The sequence below is a fragment of the Apis laboriosa genome, unplaced genomic scaffold, assembly GCF_014066325.1.
Source record: "Apis laboriosa isolate Shangri-la unplaced genomic scaffold, ASM1406632v1 scaffold170_cov151, whole genome shotgun sequence".
Lineage (NCBI taxonomy): Eukaryota > Metazoa > Arthropoda > Insecta > Hymenoptera > Apidae > Apis > Apis laboriosa.
This window is the reverse complement of record NW_025222134.1, coordinates 16,169-37,699: the sequence shown is the minus strand read 5'-3', so window position 1 is coordinate 37,699 and position 21,531 is coordinate 16,169. Positions and strand designations below refer to the sequence as shown.

Here is a 21,531-nt window from a genome sequence, read left to right as displayed (position 1 = left end):
ACGTCTCTTCTTTGCCTCCTGGTTCACTCATTTCCCCTCAAGCGCCTCCGCTTCATCGCCCTCCAACACACTCGCTGCACGCTTCACGGTCTCCACGGTCCATCCGTTCGACCGCTCTCTCCCTCTCTTTCTCCCTCTCTATAAGCCATGAAGCGGCCGCCGCCCGTCGTCTCCGCGCTATACTTGCCGCACGCCGCATGCCGCACGCCTCACACCGCGCCTCATAGCCGCACGCCGCACGGCCGCACGCCCGCCCAACATCTCCCCTCTTCCCCTACTGCATGCCGTCCATCGGCCGCCGTGCGCCGCCTGCCGCCAGTCGCTCGTCACCCTCTGCCCGCCACCCGCCTCGAGGGCTCATCACCTCGACGAGCCGAACAGCACGGATCGAGCTTGTCCTGTGACGGCACTTGCTCCACTCCCTCGACCATCGCGCGCTACGTTGAACCGACTCGGCTCGATTCGGGCCACGCCGCGGTGGGTTGCATCGCGCCACGCCGCGTCGGATCGCATCGTGCCACGCCGCTTGAGAGACCACGCCGCGCCGTGCTGGCTCGTGCCATGCCAGCACCGACAACGAGCCATCACCTCCCCCACCTCTCTCTCTCTCTTTACTCATCCCACTGCCACCTTTCTTCGGCAACTCGTCGTAATTTCCTACGCCACGGTGTTATCCTCGTCTATATCCAGTCACACGCACACGACCTGCTGCCGCTGCCGTTACCATCGCCGCCTTTTCGTTTGCACGGTGACAACCAAGCTAGAAAGAACGAGTGAAAGACTGAACAGAAATATATAAAAAGAAAAAAAAAAGAAAAGGGAAAGTGAGGAGAGAAATAGTCAGAATAGTAGGCACAGATAGACGGATGAATAAAAAGAGATTAAAAATCATCGTGGGCAGTAACAAAAATGTCTCGATTCCAAATTTTCTTTTTCTTGATGCCCAAGAATCATTATAATAAAAATATACAAATTGATATTATATTGTTGATATAATTGAAAATTTTTTCATGTTTGAAATAGACAAATAAAATAAATTATCAAATCTAAATATTAAAACATGATTTTTTTTTTGGTAATCATCCAAAAAAAAAACTTTGAATTATAAACAAAGATCAGTGACGTAATTTATTTTCCGAATTGTTAAATCAAAAAAATTATTTTATTATAAAGATATACAACATAGAATAAATTATCAAAAAAAGTAAATAATCTTTCTCTTTGAGATCAAGAAAAAAATGAACAATTCTTAAACACAATCGTCAATATATCAAAATGTAAATTATAATTATATGCATAATCATATCGATTACTAAGAAAAATTTTGCGTTAAATACGCAGAATTGAAAAATCTCGCATTGTATAAATCTTCAATAAACGATTATTTCTATTATTCCATAATATTTCCAACTTTGTTACTCCGGTATTTTATTCTTATTCCTCTATTGTATTTCATGGATCATAAAGAATTATCCATTTCCCATACTTTATTAAAATCTACTGTCCAATCTTTGAACCATTTGAAATTTTAAGAAGAAAAAAACTTGAAGACAATTCAAATTGGTTCCTGTTTTAATGACACATCACGGTTGTTAGACGGTAAGCGGCATTGCGAAAAAGAGAAAAAGGAGATCAAGGTAGGTCGCGTGCAACTAGCAACTCGCTAGAAATGGCAAAAAGAGAGAAAGAGCGTAGCGAAAGAGAGAGGGGTATACGTAGCCGCAGGCAAGGGCGCGCGTGAGCGGGCAAGCGAACCTCATCCTCTCTCTCGGCCCCTTGACGGCAGCGGTTCTGGCAAGCAGCCACCATCCAACTCCCCCCACACGCACGACCAACCGCGGCGCGATCCTCTGTGCGGCTCCCGGCTTCTCGCCCACGACTCACACACGCGCGAATCTTGGTGAAGAGCCGCCAGCTACCGCTCGTCGATTCGCAGTCCGTCATCGTTGCTCGACCAGTGAGGATGAAAGTGGATCTCATAAGATACAGGAAGATAAAGGAGGAACAGAAACTGGAAGAAAGAACGAAATGAGATTTCCGTTATTCCTTTTGATTTCTCGATAATTAAAGATCGTTTACTTAATTTTTTCAACTTGCTAATTTTTTTTGTCAGTTTCTATTGAGAGATTATAAATATGATAGAAAGAAACTTCAATTTTTTTGTGACTGCAACGTGGCTTGACAAGACACGAATATCGTGCAATTTTCTGAATTTCTTTCTTACGGATAATTACTTTGAAAATGAAACATATATCGAATGGAATCCTCGAAAAAAATCATAATTCGAATTATAAACGGTTATGTTCGATGAAACATGATTGAAAATTTGTCGTTGTAAGTGTGTATGAGAAACCACGTGGTGTTGAATTTTATATCGAAATGTGCTTTTATCAAAATGAAAATAAAATTGTATAATAAAAAGTTTAGTGATCGAATTGTGCTTATAGATCGCACGAGGAACGCGTGATATCGTAGAGGAATTATATCGACAGGCTTACGTGAAATGGAATAAGATGCAAAGAGGGAGTTGCAGCTGATACAACGTGTGTATATATGCGTGTTTATATTGTGACTATAGAACATTTTTGAATAATATGTTAAGAAAAATGAAAAGATATATTGAAAGACGATAATCAAGCGATTGTATCAGTGTTGAAACTTTTCGATTTATATTAGAGTGTCAGCGTAGTGCGCGTAATTTTTTAGAACGCGAAATGCTGAGTGTCTCAGCTGCGTCCAGTCGATTACTTTGGACGCTAAAATCAATTTTGTCATCGACACTGTCATCGTCACTGACACCGACACCGACACCGATAACAACTCCCACACCGTTATTGTCGCCGTCGTCGTCGTCGACGTCGTCGTCGACGTCCTCGCCGCCGCCGCCGTCGTCGTCGTCGCCGTCGTCGTCGTCGTCGTCGTCGTCGTCGTCGTCGTCGTCGTCGTCGACGTCGTCGTCGACGTCGTCGTCGCGGCGGCTGTTGTTAGTGTCATCTTTGTCATTGTTATCGAAATCACCATCGTCGTCGTGGTCTTCGTTATTACCATCATCATTGCCATCGTTGTTGCTGTTATTGTCATTGTTGTTAGTGTCACTATTATCAATTTTGTCGTTATCATCCTTCTCATTATTGTCGTCACAGCGGAGGGCCTGCGTGGCCTACTAAAATGACCGCTCGTCTTCATTCGTTGAGGCATCAAGAAAAGAAATCGGCCGGCAACACTCATAGACATTACCATCATCATCATCAACAATCCCAACACCAACAAAGCGTACATCAAGGACCAAGTCCGGCAGCCAGTCCCAGTCCTAGTCTCAGCCCGAGCCCTAAACACTCGGACGGACGTCGAGTGAGTAAATATTTATTTTTATATTATTTGTTCATTTTATTTTTTCCTTTTAATTTTTTTTAAATTTTTTCTTTTATTCTTATATTGTATTGTAAATTATTTTTATATTGTATTATAAATTTTTTCGTTTATCTTATATTGTACTTTTTTTGTAATTTTGTTGTACTTTATATGTATTAATAAAATTTCTTGAAAATTGTTAATTTTATAATATTCGATTTGATTTCATTAACATTATAACATCTTGACATGATAAAATTTAATGATTTGTTTCAATTAAATTAGGATACGTAAAAAAGCGCGGGAATATTGATGATTATAAATATATTTATTGTATGCTATTGCTTATGTTACTTGCTTATATAAAACTTATATTTTATTTTTCATGCTGATGATCAGTTCCATATTTGATTAATGAAACTGAGATAACAAATAAGTTTTGAATAAAAATCTTAATTTGCTTGATATTATTAATAATTTTGAGAATTTTTTGAGTATGTATATAAATAACTATATGTAACTAACAATATATGTATATATTAACTAATTGAAATAAATATTTAAATATTTATTATTTTTATTAAAGTTGAATTTTCAACACAATTTTATAATACTATATGTAAAAACAATATAAATATTAATTATATGGTGATAGATTTAAATCTTGTTAATTAGAATATAATATATAGAATGTACAAAATATGTGACAAAATAGTTAATTATTCTTTCAACTATTCAATACTCTCACTATTTTATTTTCTTTTTGATTTTCTTATAATTTCTTTGAATTTTGATATAAAAAAATTTTTCTTTCAGTTCTATAATGATTAAATCCTTTTATTTGTATTGTGATACGTAGTTTATACCTATGTATTATATGGAATAAGAAAAGAGTAGACGCGAAGCAAGAAGAAGAAGGGAGGAATAGATGATATTGGTAGGCGAACATTTTAGAAATGACGGTCATCCATATTCTAATGTTTTACTATACTATTTAGCAATAGCATCATTATTTTTCAGGCTAACAAACCACTAATGGAAAAGCGACGGCGAGCTAGAATCAATCAGTCGTTGGCGGCGCTGAAAGCGCTCATCCTTGACAGCGCCCGGCTGGAGAACACGAAGCATAGCAAACTTGAAAAAGCTGACATTTTAGAATTAACAGTACGGCATTTACAAAGGCAAAGATCTCTTGCTCAGCCTGGTTTATCAAGATATAAGGCTGGCTATCAAGATTGTTCCAGAGAGGTACATTTCATTCAATATTTATTTGTCTCTTACGAGAAGATATAAGTAATGATTTATATAATTATAAAAAATATTATCTATACAACATAGTTTATTTATTAACTATCAATTGTGAACTCATGACTGGATCGATTTAGCGATTGGCGATAGTGCTACTGATATAAATCAATTTTGACCCCATATTTATTTAGCATCCTATTAAAAGATACGAGTTCACGGTTCAAGGAATAATGAGGAACAATTCAGATTTGTCGATATTCCATTCACTTTGCACTTTCGCTTTGATTTTGCGTTTCAGGTAAGTCGATATCTCGATGCCCCGGACATAATTACGGGGAACACGACACCGATGGACCCTGCAGTGAAGCAAAGGCTACTACGACATTTGGATAGTTGCGTGTCAGAATTAGACTTGGATTTGGGTTCGAGGCCGGATAGCGGATTAGGCAGCAGTCCCGGAAGCGTGACGGATCGAGTGACAGGCTCGGGAAGTCCCGGTCCGCTGGAGCATCATGTGCCATCGACTGCACACTGTAGTACATCTTTGAATCCGGTCGGTTTGATAAAAGCCGAGATTCCGGATATTGAACCAGCTAGACCGGATAGTAGCACTACCGCCGGCGACGAAAACAACAATAATAGCAACAGCAGTAGCAACGGCAACAGCCGGCCAACTTCTGCCTTTGGTCAGGTTAACACCACCAATCTTGATTCACATCATCATCATCATCCACCTCCACCTCCTCCACCCGGTATATCGGTTATCGATCAGGCTTCCAACTCGCAACAAAATCCAAATATGTTGTCAGTCGTGCAAGTGATACCTTCCAGACTACCCGACGGTCAGGTAGTTTTCTTGCTTCCTAGTCATTACGTACAACTCGCGGCTGCCGCTGCGGCGAACGGTATCAGTATCGGGCCGAATCCACCCACGGCCATATGGGCCGCAACTAACATGTCTCTTCTCAAGGCTACGGATAAACTCGCCGCGAAACGACCGCACGAAGATATACAAGAATGGCAGGACGCGGCCACTGTTGCCGTTAATGCTGCTGCTGCTGCTGTTGCCGCAACCGTTGCCGCTGCCGCTACGTCCGGCAACGCTTCTGTTTCCGCTTCCATTTCCGCTTCCGCCCCCGTTTCTACCTTCGCTACCAATGCGATCTCAGCCATTGGTACAAAACCAAGTAAAAGTCCAAGGCTCGAGCAACCGGAACAACCGCTCGACTTCACAACTACCTCCAAGAAACCAAAATCTAGCACGAAATCATCGGTAACCGCTGTGAGCAACATCGATCATCATTTTCAACAGCAGCAACAGCAGCAGCAACAACAACAGCAACAACAACACCATCATCAACAACAGCAATTCGTAGGCCGTTTAACCACGGAAGGATCAGTTGCACCGCATTCGGAAGGCAGACCGTCCAGTCATACGAGCAGCGAATTGGTCACAGGAATTCGTTCACCATCTCCAATCCCACAACAACCTTCGAAGGATGAGGAAGGAATGTGGAGGCCTTGGTAGATTGTGATTTAATAACATTCGCGGTTATGGATTATACGAAAATGTGCGCATTGTGTTAAATGTGTTACGTGTATTGTTACATATAATAACTGTATTGATGGACGATGGAACGATGAAATATATACGAATTACCTGTAAAAATAATTCTTCGAATATAACAAAGTATGTACTATTGCATGTTGTGTACGGTGATACTCGAACGCATTGTATATTGTGGATCATAAAAATGTGTGAAATGTGCGTTTGAGAACACTTTTAATCTCGTCATTGTTAAAGAACGCAATAACGCGCGTGGAAAAAATCTGTCAAAAATAGAACGGACACTTAAAACGAATGACTAGTTTGAAAAATAGCATGTACGCTATTGATCAACCATTTCGAACGAATATGAGAAATTAATTTAATTACCGACATAATTACTTACAGTGTCAGTGTTCTAAAAATCATGTACACTTGCTACTTAGATATACAAAATATTACGTAGCATTTTATTGCAATTCGATCGTTGTTCATTCGTTTAATGTGAGGAGTGCCTAATGAAGAAAAGAAATGCTATCAGGGGGAGGGGGGAAGGAAAAGACACTGTGCTGGATCTATCTATGTATTACGGATTCGAGATAAGTTACCTGTTCGAAACGTTAAAAAATAACGGTATATATATATATATATACATGTATATGATAAAAATTTATAGGATCCGAAGAAACGAGAGGGTTTCATGCATAGTACTTTATTCCGCCGTCGTGTACATAACCCCGATTGGAATTATAATTAATGCCGGATATAGATTTATTTTGATGTTAACTAGGTGTATATGCATACAAGAAAATGTAGAATGATGCGAATGCGGATGAATCTGTATCGAATGTGTGTTGGAAAAATGCAAAAGTTCACGTTCTAGATAAAATCATAGTTTTCATTCACAATTTACTTCTCTAATTACTATGTTGAGATTCAAAATTCCTTATTCAATGTACTTAGACATCGATCAATATAAATAAGCATACTGACAAATTATCTATCTTTTCCTGACATTATTTTTTTTTTGCTTGTATTTATTTTACTTCTTACTATTCCATTTTTATTTTATGTTTATAAAATATGTTACACTTGTTATAAAGAAAGCAATTTAATTAAATTTAATTGAATCGATAAAAATATGTGCTTTCAAAGCACATATTTACGTGCTTACTATAATTATCAATAAAATTAGTGTAAAATATTAAATGTTCATATTAATAATAATAAATTACAATTGCTTATAGCTATAGCTATATATTATTTTTATTATGCATAAGATTAATACAAATGAATTTAACATTATAACAAGAATATATTAATTAATTGCAAAAAAATTAATATGATAGTGATAAGAATAATTCAAAATAAAAAAAAAAAAGGAAACAGGACAAGATTTGGTCTGACATTATTTAAAATAATAAAAATAAAGTAAGTGACTTTTTCAAACCTTGTATTTGTTTTACAGCACTTTAACCACCTGTTACGTCACAATTCGCGCCACTGAATTTCCGCGCCTTTTTTTCGCGAAACACACAGCCAATCCGCGCGTTTTTTAATTATTAATCTTTCTCTTAATTTCACCGTGATATTTTATTTATAATTTTATTTTATATATTTAATCTAAGATTGAATAATTCCAAATTTTTTTTTGTGCAAGTGCAATTTTTTTTATACTTTATATTTTTAACGTAATATAACATGTATTTACATCTGTATGCAAGTACACATTATAATTACATCAGCGATAATAAACATTTTTCATAAAATACACACAATAGCAGCAGTCATTAATCAAATATTTTTTTGACACGTGCGATATATATTTTTTACAAATATTGTATATAATCTGGCTGCATTTTGCTTAATTCAAATTAACTGAATAAAACTTAACCTGATCTCATAGCTAACCTTAATTTAATCACAATAACTAATCAAATTTAATTTTATTTACAATTACTAGATCTAATAATTAAACTTAAGTAAAACTTAAATGGATCAAATCTAATATAAGATATCAATGTTAAATATTATTTTTCATACCATATATGATAAAGATCTTGTGTTTTCAACTTGACTTTTTGATTGTCGCGAAACACCATAGATTACTTATATATAAAATCATATTGCATTATTAAATATTAATAACTTCATAATTAAATGTGATGATTTTATTTAAATAAAATGGAAAAGAACTTTATATTGATATTTTAATTGATATATAATTATATTAATTGACAAGTTGATATTTAACGGCACTTTGTTCACGCATACCAACTTCGTAAAATTTAAATATTTTTCATGCTAAACTATCTATTATTTAGAATATCTTGCTCTTTTTTGATAATATTAAAAAATATAAAATAAAAAAAATGAATGGTTTCGAGAAGATAATATTAAATTTTTTGCATGATAATAAGAAATAGATTCTATTAATATTTATAATTAATAGATTAGACAAAAAAAATAAAAGTTAAATATCTATTTCTTGAATTGTTTCTTGAACGCATTTATAATAAGTAGAGACAAAGAAAGTAGATAATAAGAAAAAGACAGAGATATGTAAAAAATTAGGGAATCAGCGCCATCTTCAGAGTGCCGTAGATTAAACATATCAAAAGATAAAGAAAATTGTAAGAGAAGGATAGAAATAGAATAAGAATTAACTACTAGTGCCATCTGTTGAGTGCTAAATACATTTTTAAAAGAAGAGTAAAATAGAATAAGAATTAAATGTTAGCGCCATCTTTTGAGAATTTAGAAAAATGATTTTTTTTAGTTCTCAAGAGATGGCGTTAGCGATTAATTCTTTCCATATCTCTATCCTTTTCTAAATATATTTCTATCCTTTCTTTGCATGTTTCATTTGCGGCACTCTCGAGATGGCGCTGAATGCCTAATTTTTTCCATATCTCTATCCTTTTCTCATTATTTGCTTTCTTTGTCTTTTGTTACACAATTATAAATAAAATACGAAATGTCAATTGAACATTCTTTTATTCTTTTTTAATATTATAATGCGATTTAATTTTCAATGTAAAATATATTTTAATAAATATAAGTCTTTCATAATGCAGTAGCAATATTAAATACACGAAAACCTGATTTGAAAAAAATAGAAAAAAATTTTAAAATCGTAAAATAAGAAATTTTTTATCAGTAATATTTCATTTATTATTTTATATACTTCTACTAATATAAATATTATATTTAATAATTAATTAATTAATTAATTATTTAAATTACATATTCGTCCTATAACATATAATAAAAATGATTTATTTCTTATTAAATAATAAAAAAAATATAAATTATTTTTTCATATATTGCGATGAAAATTTTAACTAGATAGTACAGATTTTAAAAGATAAAATCTTATAAAGATAAAAATAGGATTTATATAAACTACTAACAGAATAATCGAGTAATTCAATTTTAAATATGAGAAACAGAATTTCTAATAAATTAGTTTAAACAATATTCTTATTAGTTCAATTACAATATAGTTATGACAATTTTTATTTTACATCATATTTCATAGCAATATTCGTTTCTCTTATTCGAAATTACCATTTGTGTTACTCTGAAAATAATAATTAACATAATTAATCACAACTAATATTTAAATTTTTACAATGCAGTGTATTTTTAACAAAACAGTATTTCATCATACCAAAAATTTGAATAACTCTACATTTTGTGGTTTACTGTTATGATGATTATTCTCATTATTCGATATCAGTAGTATTTCTGGAATTTCTTTCTTTTCGTCGTTGATATTATCGTATTCTACCATATTCTGCACATTTTCGATATGTTTCCTTTTATTCTGGTCCATGTTTTCATTGTTGTTTTGATCTCTGTAACACAATCTTAAGATATAATTTGAAATTGAAAGTTATCTTTTAATAGATATAAGAAAATCATTCAAATATTCATCATTCAGAATATTTCATGATTAAAATTTTATTTTAAATTAATTGAAATCAAATATGAGTTTAATTATAAATAACATATCATAAATAAAAATCATATGTCATGATAAAATAATAAATAAAATGTTTTAAATTTTTCTTATTTGTTATAATATTTTTTTACCGAATAGGTTCATTGTTAATAAGATGGGTATCAAATTCATCGTCATTCCAATGTTCTGGAAAACTAGCTTTTATTTTGAAAAGCCTGTCCCATCTTCCTTTATATTTGTTAGATACTAATGGTCGACCAATCAAACGGGAAAGTATGAATTGATCTTTTGTAAGATATGGTACACCTTGTTCATTTATTGTCTTGGATGGCATTAAATATCCATTGTTATGTCCTCCATTGCGTTTACCATGACCTGTAATTATGATATTATGTTAAAATAATTATATATAATTTTATAATATATTTAATAAAGCTAGGAATATACTACTTGAGAAATAGAAACACACACAAAAAAAAAAACAGAATTTCATAAAAATTGTATTAATATCCTTCATAAAAATCCTTCATAAAAATTGTATTATATATATGATTTTCTTGCATTTTCTTTATTTTTTTATTAGTCTACGTTTTTTCATAATTCACTTTAAATCTTGTATATCTATAATTTACAAGTAATATAAAACAAATTCATTATAAAATTTTTGGATAAAAAAAACATGCTAATAATTTATTATTAAAATCTTTTTTTATCTTAGGAAAGGCCAGAAAAAGGGAAAAAAATTTTTCACGCTATAGTGAAAATCCTTTTACAATTAATCAAAGGTGAAAACGTACCTCCCCAACATGAATGTCCATAGCTTAAACAAGAACCTGGAACAAATATTTTATAATTATTTATTTCATCATTGAATTTATTGAATTATCTCATGTTTACAAAATGTTTACAAAAGGTAATTTTTAGAAATCTCAATTTTTCAATTAAAATATACAAATTAAAAATTTATAATTTTTATAAATATACTTTTAAGCCAAAATTATTTCCAATCATTTTAAATCATTTTTGTGTTATAAAAATAATTTAAAAAAAAATAATGTAAAATTTGTAAACTTTTTTTTAAACACCTTTTTAATATTATCTCCTCGCATTTGAAATAAAAATTGAAATAAAAATACAAATTATAATCTTCAATACAATTATTATCTTCCGATATCAAAGCTTTTTCACCGATGACTATATAATATATATATATATTCACCATATTCACCATTTTTTATTTGTCTGCATATTTTCAGCATATGGAACGTATGTAAATGCAATATAGAGATAAAAGAAAATACTTTGACAAACGAATGATATAAAATCATGCGTGAACTTTCTGATATACTTAATGCTACCTTTCATCTAGTTTCACCGATGTTATTTTTAAGATAAAAAAGATTTTAGGTACTTGCGGGAATTCCTTACTCAAATTTTCATATTTTTCAAAGATGTTTCGTATTTCGAAATCAATTGAATATCAATTTGAAACAAAATATATTTTTAAGGATATCCTAATGGATCCTCCCTAGATCTCAATGGAGCTTCCATTTTGAAATTTTAAAACTCTTCTAATAAGAATGTAAAAGTGACTCTTATACATTCGAAGTTGAGTTAAGTTAATCAGAGTAAAAAGTATGTGAAAGGAGATATGATTGTTTTTGATAAAATATTGATAAAAGAAAATTTGACAAAATGCAATTGAACTTTTGATAAAACGATATATTTAAAATTTTGAATAAAAATTTTTATTCTTCATACATACGTATTTTTTTTTGTGTGTTTTAGTATACTTTAAAAATAATTCTTGATAGTCGGTGGATAGTGTGTTAAGATTGCTATAGTAACGATAGTAACTTTCACTGTCAATGGACACAGAGTCCATTGATGAAAAAATAATTGTAGAAGTTAACTCTGGGAAGTTTTAACCTTGTATTCTTCACTTGGGGAGAGGGAAAGATTATTTTAGAATTTAACAAAATATTCTTTTGTTTCATTTTCTTTTTCAATTTTAATTTAATTTAATTTTCAAAAAAAAAATATTATTTTGGTTGCATATTTCTACTTTTCACAGAAAGAATAATAATAAGAACACTATGAAATAAAAATCGATATCGATGTTTTATTAATGAAATTTATAGATATATTAATTATAAATTATAAATTATAATTGATATATCTAATTGATATATAATATAATTATATTAATTGATATGATATATAATATAATTATATATCAATTATAAATTAAACATATATTATATATATCGAATGAAAAAATGATTTTCATCTTTCTGAATGATAATCTAAGGTGGGCGAATCTATCTCATTATGATATATATGAAACAATACGAGTATGGTTATCTACGCGATAAATTGGCTTAATTAAAAATTCAACAAGACGTCTAAGAGGCTGATACGTGAAAATGAAAAGCTACACGGATTTCATTCGAAATTCTATTGAAAGTGAAATATATATATATAAAAAAAAAAAAAACCTATATTTTAGAATGTTAATCAAATTTCTTCGTAGGTGTAATATTATAAAGATTAATCTTTCGTGTTCTATATACTTGCAATTTGGATGGAACTTGAATGAATATTTGTTACAAAGAATTATCAATGTAGAAATTATAATTATACATGATGATTCAAACAAAGTTGCAAATTATTACGAATAAATTATAAAAAGATCATGAATTTTTTTTTAAAACAAACAAGATAATAATGATAATAGATAAATAATTTTGGACGAAGATATTTATTTAAATTAGATTTGGAATAAGCTAAAGAAGTTTTAAGAAAATTATCATTTTTCAATTTATTATGTTGTGAGTATCATTTGGAAGTAAAAGAATATTTTTAAAAATAAAAATAAAATATTGAAAGATTTAAGAAAAAAACATTTTAAAAATTAATTTTACAGAATATCTTTCTTTTCTTTTACTCGAAAATTTGGAAAATTAAAGACAAGTAAGTTTCTTTCTTATCCATCAAGAAATAATTATACATTTTAAATTTTTTGTTTCTAATTGACACACATATTATGTGATTCATTCTATATATTCTAATATCTTCATACTAAGATATACTAAAGAAAATAAAAAGAATGTATCATGTTGTGTTGCACACGTTTCTCTCAAGTGAGAAAAGTAACAAAAAAAGGGAAGAATGTCATGAACAGCAAAATCAATTGTTACTTTTGTCAGCTGAGTCGATGGATAGATATGGAAATGGATATTCTTCCTTTTTTTTTTTCTTAAACGTTTTTATTTCTTTCTGAAACTTATTTTTTATCTATTCTTCATTATGCTGAATATAGGACAATAAAAATTCTTATAATTAGATCATAAAAAAATCAAAATTTGTAAAAATTTAGATCAATAACTTTTTACAAATTTTTATTAACAAAAAGAAATAATATATATGATAATATATATAACAATTATATATATTTCTTTCTAAATTTTATGAAATATTATTTAATTTCTTTCATGAAGAGAATGACAGTACTTCCATGATTTTAATATACATGTAGATACACAAATCTCATATGCATATGTTCATTTAAATTTATACCGCAATTTGTTGATATGCAACAAGACTTTTAAATAATAAAATTACATCGTATCATAAAATAATAATTTGTCATTAAGACAGATTTAAAAAAAAAACATCGTTATTAAAATAAATCTCAAAATGTCTTGAAATGATTTATATTAATTTAAAAAGAACTAAATTTACAATATATAAAATTGAAATAAATATATAAAATTAAAATATACATTATATATATAAAATTAAAAAAATATAACAACTGCAACTATAATAAAAAAGAAAAAAAAATTTATTCCAATAATGGATCTTTTAAAATTTTTCACGAAAAGAGCATTCAATTTCTAAATCCAATTCACAAAAGATAATAATTTCCATGTATAAAATTCTCATTATTCTCAACAATTTAACTCATTTCTTTTCCCACAAAGTATCAGATTGTCCATCCATTCGAATATCGATCAACGAACACACGAAGGAGGAGAGAGCCGACTGGCGAGGATTAGCTGCAACAGGTTACCACCACAAAACTGTTGGAACGTGTGAAGTTGCTAATCTTATAACTTGTAAATGCGCAGAGATTCTCAATGTGTAATTAAAATTTAACGCGGCCCATGGATGGAAGCAGGGATCGCTAGACCACAGATGATCCCATTATCGAAGTTACACCAACTTTGTTATTATTGTTCACGTTACACCTTCTTAAGCAACCCTTTCTGTTAACCCTGGGTTTCGTTTCATATAATAACGATCTCTATTTATCTCGACTGGAACTTTCATTCATGATTTAATAATATTGAGGAACTTACTTTAGAAATATTTGCCCACACAATATTATCGTTACTTATAATTTTTAATCTTTGAAAAAACAAGATATTTAGGAAAACGAAACGAACAATTATTTATGTTAAATTATTTATGTTATTTAATGTAATAAATTATATGAAGACATATTATGAAAAATGATGTGATAATTATGCGGATATATTGTAAACATATTTTTAGAATTGGTTCATGGAAAATTTTTAAAATAGGTCCACCTTTTCACCCTTACGTCAATAAGTGAGTATCCGGGTACCTTTTTATTTTAAAATAAAGTCTAAATTATTTTTATCATCCAATTAAAAAATTTTTTCATTTACTCGAATGAGAAATTCATATTTCAAGTTCAGAATTATATTAAGATATAGAAGATAAGAAACAGAATGATATTGAGAATTTTGAATTCAAGTATGAAATTATATTACACTAGAAAGTTACTAAAAAATTACCAGAAACAAAAATTGGAGTATTGATATGAGGATGTCGATCAAAGATGATGACGATAATATTTGAAAATGGATTTTATTTAATTTTTGAAATGATTTTTTTAACTGTTAAGTAAAAATAAAAAATTCTTAGAATTTCAATTAGAAAGATTAAAAAATGAAACTTAACCTAATCTAATTTATTGTCATTATAAATATGGATATGTATTAAATAGATATAATATACAAAATGGACATGATTTTGAAAGAACAAATGATAATCCATATAATAATTTCAATATAATGAATTAAATTATTGGAAGGTGAAAGTTAAATGAGTTTTGTCGAGTTGTTTTATAGTAACGAACTGTCCGAGTTATAAGTTTATACTTGTTGAAATATTTCAATATTCGATTATTAAAAATATAAATTTGTATTTCATATTATCGCTAACTATATAAAATTCCATATATTATTACACAAGATTAAAATTTTCATATTGCTTTATTCGATTTAATAATCATATTAAAATGATTAAGTTAAAAATATATTTTTCTATATTTTATTTCCTTTTATTTAAAATTTTATTTGTCTACATCTCTTTGAAAAACTAAAAAGGATTCAAGAGAAGAAATACAAGAAAATATAAGTAAATATAATTATTAAAAAATGAGAAATAGAAAAATCAATAGAAAACAGCCAAATAAATCAGATAAGTCTAAAAAGTAAAAATATCATTTTACTTGGGATACAATTTAAATTTCTTTATCTTGTTATAAAAATTGCTATAAAAAACTGGATCACTAGTTATTGTTTGACATACTTGCAATCAATTTACAATTTAAGTTTAGAATTTTATCATAAAAAGAATTGAAAGCTATTAATTAAAAAATTAAAAGAAATTAAAGAAATTGAACGATGTCGAAAATTTTGGATACCGATTCTCGAGTAGTAATATTTTATAATTTTATATGAATCGATTTCCTATTTTATAAAAATTTTAATCTAATATTATAATATATATTTCTAATTAATATATCTCGATTCAAAAATATAAATAATATAATCAATTCTTTAATTTATTTTATATAAATTACAGTTGTATAAATTATTAATATTATTTCTTAACGAACATCTCCATAATTTGCAATTTTAAAACTCAGGCAAAATATATATAATATGAAAAAACAACGAATAATTTCAAACTCAACGTCGAGATTCTGAATAATCCATAATTTCAAAAATTATTAAATTTAATAAGTAATATAAACAGTAATAATATTGAATTAAATAAAGAAATTTGTTTGGAAATATTATTAATCGAAGATATATCGGAAACATGATGGAAACAGAAGTGATAAAAATAAAAAGAAGGAAAATGGTTATTATTTTTTCAAGAAACGTGCAACTTTTTTCCCCTCTTCATTTAAATATAATATTCGCATGCGCTGATGAATTGACCAATCTTTTTAAATATTTCTCTCATGCTTCACTTTTTTCCCTTGTATTATTGCAATATCCCTTACATTGTTTATTATAACCGTGGCATTAATTCAGAGTAGATACAGATACGATTTGCAATTAAAATTGTACTATTTTCACAAAATTATATATATTTTACATCGGAACGATTGAATTTGAAATTGAATTAATTGTTCCATTCCTTTTTGTTCATAAATATCAGATTTTAATATAGATATATATGAATAAAATTTAACAATATGAAAAATTTACAAAAAGTTTACTTGGTTAATGAAGGATAACGTTTAATTACTATTACTAATATAAATTTTATTGATTTTTGCAGTAATATTTTTAAATTATATCCATTATTTATCTGGCAATTAATTAGAAAATCAATGAAACAAATATGTAAAATAAAATTTAATAATACTTTCAAAATTATCGAAAGTATAATGAAAATATTGTTTCTCTGATCTTTTACATATAAATTTTCTAAATTTTCGATGAATTAAATTCAATGGAAGTTTAAAAATATTTATGTATTTTTTTTTCATGGAAACGGAAATAACGAATTATTCTCGTTATCGATACATAATTCTTCAATAAAATTTAGCATAATAGAATTTATAATTTGTTCGTTTAATAAAACTAAAATTGTATTACGAATAAGTATAATTATCCCTATGAGATATAATTTCTGAAAATTGAGACCATGAATAACCAAGATATGTAAATTAATAGCTCGAGGGATTTCTTCATATATATTTAGATAATTATTTCTTGATGAATAAATTTATATTAAACTTTAATGATGAGACATTTGACTGTAGTCAAAGGTTCTTTATGCCCATTTAATGCGAGATTTCATTTTGGTCTACATATGTGCCCTCAAGCACAAATGTTGCTAGATTTGCAGAAAGTGAGGTTAGGAAGTTTAATCTTTAGGGTCCCTAGTGAGTAAACAAATTCCTTACGATTAAATATTTTCCAATAACTTTCCTCATTTTGCTAAATTTCTTTTCCTTTCAAATTGTTTAAATATTAATTTTGTAATTAATGGAACTTTAAATTATTTAATATCAAAACGTATTCAATAATCTCTAGTGTAATTTTAATTATTTTTGAGATGTAGAATTCGTGTTAAGTTTTAAAAAAATATATATATATTATTTAAATATTCGTTCGAATTCTTTTTGCTTTTGAACAAATATTATTTGTATAATTAAAAAAAAAAAACATATACATACATACCTGCTACACCACCCGCGAAACAAAAGATTATCATGAAAATCCAAGCGCGTATAAGAACCGTCACCGATTGTGAGTTGACCGAAGTGATCGCCATGTGATTATTGGTGTTCTACATAAAATAACAATAAAGAAAAAATTAAATCTTAAAAATTAAATAATTAAATCTTTTATCAATTTAACATTCAGTGAAAGATTGAAATATCTCGATAAATTGTAATATTGAATATTAATCAAATTTTGCACGAAAAGGAAAGGGAATTATTTCTACAATATATATATAAATAAAATAGTAATTTATAATAAAATTTTCAATTTTTTATTTTAGAATTGTATTATCTTTCCCAGAATATTAAATTAAATCATGCTCATCGATTATACGTTGCGTATAATAGCGTAGAGATATAATATTTTTTTTTTTAAAGGAATTCGTATAATTTCGACAATTTTTAAAAAAATTATTCGAAAAATAAACGTGATTAATGAATACGATACATATATATTTTTTTTTCGCGTGGAATTAAATATTTTCGTTTAGTGAAAAATAATAATGACACGAAAGAATTTAGAAAAAATAAAAATATTTAGCTCTCTCTTCCTCCTTTTTGCGATAATACATATTTGGCGTGCAAGTATTTTCTGATTAATTTTCATTGTTTTTCTCTAAATATGTATTTATATAAATTAAAAAATAATAGAAATTTTTAATCAATTTTCAAAAATTTTATACGTTCCATTGTTGAATTAAAAAATGATAAAAATCAAATAAAATATACAATATTTTTTGTTTTTTATGTTATTAATGTTTATTAACGATATTAATAAAGTAAAAGAGAAGATTCGAATTGAAAATAAAAAAAAAAAATCTAATAAAATTTCTAATATTCATAACGATTTTATTTAAACATAAAGAATAATAAAAATAACAGATTGATAAAATAAATTCAAGATTGGATAAGATTTAAAATATATTATCTCTTTATCTTCATTATTTATAACTAATATTATCAACTTTGTGTTATGCTTAGAAGAACATATTGAAATATGTTAAGTAGAATTATTCAGTTAGTGCAATAATAATTCAGAAACGGTATATTGAATAGCTTTATACGTTATTTCATTGTTCCCTTACATAAATTTAAGTTTCAATACAATAACAATATGAAATTGCTACAGCACTAAAGCTTCCTTCCATAAAGTTAATATGTGAAACTGATTCTAAGAATATTCACAGATATTCTTATAACTATATGCAAATCTTATTTTATTATCTATATTTTATTGATGCATATGAAATTTCCTTTTTTTTAAAGTTTGAATTTGAATAATATAGTTTTATAAATATTAAAATCTCCACTGATTATGAACAATCATATGCAATAATATTTGTGCAACTTTCTTATATGAATTTCATACTTGACAAAAGAGCAATTAATGCAAAGTTAAAATAATATTAACACCTTTAAATGATTCAGAATATTCTCTATATCTATTTCATACGTAATAAATTGTTCTAAGAGGAATTTTAATGAAAATGAAGAATTATATAAGAAAAAAATTTGAAGAATTGTTGAATTTCAAAATCAACAATTTTTATAAATTTCGAATAATAAAATTTTTTAATTAAATATGTGATACTTTGAATATTATAGTCACACATATATCCTATCTTAAACATGTTAATTATCAAATTATCAATATATGATTTTTATAAATCAACAAGAGGAGAAATAAAAAATTTGAAGATATACAAATTACAATAAAAATATCTATTTTCGAATTAAATAAATCTAAGATATTTAATTTTATTTTTAAAAAATAGTAGACAATATAGATATTTATATTTTACAAGTTTCAATCCAATCTTGTTTGTATATTTAATTGGAATGAAAGAGTATTATCTATTAGCTTCCATGTAATAAAATGTTAAATTTTGATAAATATTCATCCTAATTGGACATTAAACGCAGCAAGAAATATCAGAGAGAAATGTCGAAAAAAGTGAAAAAGTGTTAATAGATTTATCATAGCTGGGATGTTCCATCTTATTTATTTATTGCTTATATCGTTTATTCCATTCTTTATGAATTTTCTTTAAAAGGAAAAAAATTGGATGTGATATGGAAATCTACGTAAAAATAATTTAAAAAAAGAAAGATTGCCAAATGATCCTGAAACTATATAATAAATGATAAAAAATTGTTTGAGATGAAAAAATGTTGCATATAACTTATTACATGAATCGATAAAATGTTCATTCTGTAAAAATAAATTGATTGAAAATCTTTCTCGCATTTCTATACAAGTATATTCTTTTTTGCAATTTAAATTCTTTTAGTAGTTTAATTCCTCTTTCTTTTTTTTTTTTTTTTTGGAAAAAAGAACGAAGAAGCAAGAATGATTGAATTAGGTTTAAATTAAGAGCAATTTTGAAAATTGAAAAAACTAATTTAACATTTTAAATATTGGATATAGAAGATGTGTTGAATCAAAACAGTTTTTAAATTGAATTCACAAAAATATTTTTATATTATTATAAAACTTAATAATGTAATAATGTTTTTCACACAAATGCAATTTTATAAATAAAATATTTTCAAATATGAATTTAATATCGTTTTCTAACAAATTCTTTGTTTCTTCTTGTTTTATGGAAAATTAACATATTAAGAAATATTTGTAACTAAAAATTTTACATCAAAATTAATTTTGAAATATTCTGTTTTTCAAGTAAAATCTTTTTTATTCGACATTTTAAATTCTTTTAAACTGTTGATGATGTTTAACTTAAAAAATTACCTAGTTAATACTGATATAACTCTATTTCGAAGTAAAAAAAATGACTATTTTTTAAAAATTAAAAATTTTATAGATAATATTTACATAAAAATATTTAGAAATTTCAATAGAAAATTTGTATTACAATTTTGATATATATAATAAAAAAGAAAAAAAGGACTGTATTTAAAGAATTAATTAATTGTTAATATAATCTTAATAAAAAAAATTGTATACTTGTTAAATCTCTTTTTTTCTTCCTTCTTCATCTTTTTCTATGAAAATCGTAAAAAAGAGACCAAAAAGAGAATCTCATAAGAATCTCAGATCTCAAATTTATACAAATCTCAAAATTAAACAAAAGTGGAATAACAAAGTCTAAAATATCTTGTAGAATTTTAGTATTAAAAAAAATATTTTAAAAGGAATTCAAAATATTCTGTATAACTTAAATCTAAATAAATTTCATGCACACTTTCTCCATATCTTCGAAATTCTCTCTCCATCACTTTTTCATTAATTTCTCCCTGTATCACTTTCAAAAATAAGCTGCTTCCTTCAAAAACACGAACGAATAAAAAAAAAAAAGAAAAAAAAAAATTAAAGATAAAATCAGACTCGAAAAAATAAAATTTTCAACTATGGAACACTTTTTTCGAAAAATTCTCCGTTCAAAAATAAAATTAAAACCAGTATACCAATTCTGCAACTTTGTAAATTCATATTCCCAATTAGTTTGTTCACCTTCGAGATTGAAAAAACAGAAAAGACGTCCTTTTCAGGCAGGAATCGTAGTTCCAGGGAAACCGATCCGCTCGCACAAGTTCACCAAAATCGTAGAGTGACGGACACGGTTCGACCCGTTGTAGGATCCCGATCGAAGGGTTTTCCGACTTAACTCGAAGCGAGCGGGCACGATGAAGGCTTTTATAGACGTGTCTGCAACACGGCCGAGTATGGTGGTATATGGTGGTGGGGTTAACTCACCGCGCGCCTTCTGAGCGCGCACCTGCGTTGGCGGATTGGGATGTTCTTTCGTACCGAATCATCCACTGCGATCGTGTGTGTATATCCTTTGAAATTACGGATTCGCGTTTTCGAATTTACGTGGGATCGTGTGTTAAACC

At 28.2% G+C, this 21,531-nt stretch overlaps 3 protein-coding genes across 6 annotated transcripts; 1 reads left to right on the top strand and 2 right to left on the bottom strand.

The window, feature by feature from the left end:
* Window positions 1-238: 238 nt before the first annotated feature.
* Window positions 239-8,340, bottom strand: LOC122711511. The gene is made up of 3 exons (XM_043930338.1): window positions 8,189-8,340; window positions 1,756-2,011; window positions 239-760 (listed from the first exon to the last, which is right to left on the bottom strand). Exons 1-3 carry the CDS (start codon window positions 8,245-8,247, stop codon window positions 671-673), a joined length of 405 nt encoding a protein of 134 aa, XP_043786273.1. The 5' UTR covers window positions 8,248-8,340; the 3' UTR covers window positions 239-670.
* LOC122711510 (protein hairy) lies at window positions 1,945-7,141 on the top strand. Of its 4 annotated transcripts, XM_043930334.1 has the most exons (5): window positions 1,945-2,334; window positions 2,448-2,543; window positions 3,144-3,351; window positions 4,372-4,599; window positions 4,898-7,141. In XM_043930334.1, exons 3-5 carry the CDS (start codon window positions 3,169-3,171, stop codon window positions 6,125-6,127), a joined length of 1,641 nt encoding a protein of 546 aa, XP_043786269.1. In that variant the 5' UTR covers window positions 1,945-2,334; window positions 2,448-2,543; window positions 3,144-3,168; the 3' UTR covers window positions 6,128-7,141. The 4 variants fall into 4 exon arrangements, with proteins under 4 accessions (XP_043786269.1, XP_043786268.1, XP_043786271.1 ...); XM_043930336.1 differs by lacking the exons at window positions 1,945-2,334; window positions 2,448-2,543 and adding an exon at window positions 4,211-4,288 and having other exon boundaries at window positions 3,216-3,351; XM_043930335.1 differs by lacking the exons at window positions 1,945-2,334; window positions 2,448-2,543 and adding an exon at window positions 4,168-4,288 and having other exon boundaries at window positions 3,216-3,351.
* Window positions 8,341-9,506: 1,166 nt separating the features above from the next.
* On the bottom strand, window positions 9,507-21,287 carry LOC122711516 (putative uncharacterized protein DDB_G0287265). Its single transcript, XM_043930343.1, has 6 exons — window positions 21,149-21,287; window positions 17,630-17,738; window positions 10,910-10,945; window positions 10,244-10,487; window positions 9,819-10,005; window positions 9,507-9,728 (listed from the first exon to the last, which is right to left on the bottom strand). The coding sequence occupies exons 2-6, from the start codon at window positions 17,721-17,723 to the stop codon at window positions 9,702-9,704; spliced, it is 588 nt and encodes a 195-aa protein (XP_043786278.1). The 5' UTR covers window positions 17,724-17,738; window positions 21,149-21,287; the 3' UTR covers window positions 9,507-9,701.
* Window positions 21,288-21,531: the final 244 nt, after the last annotated feature.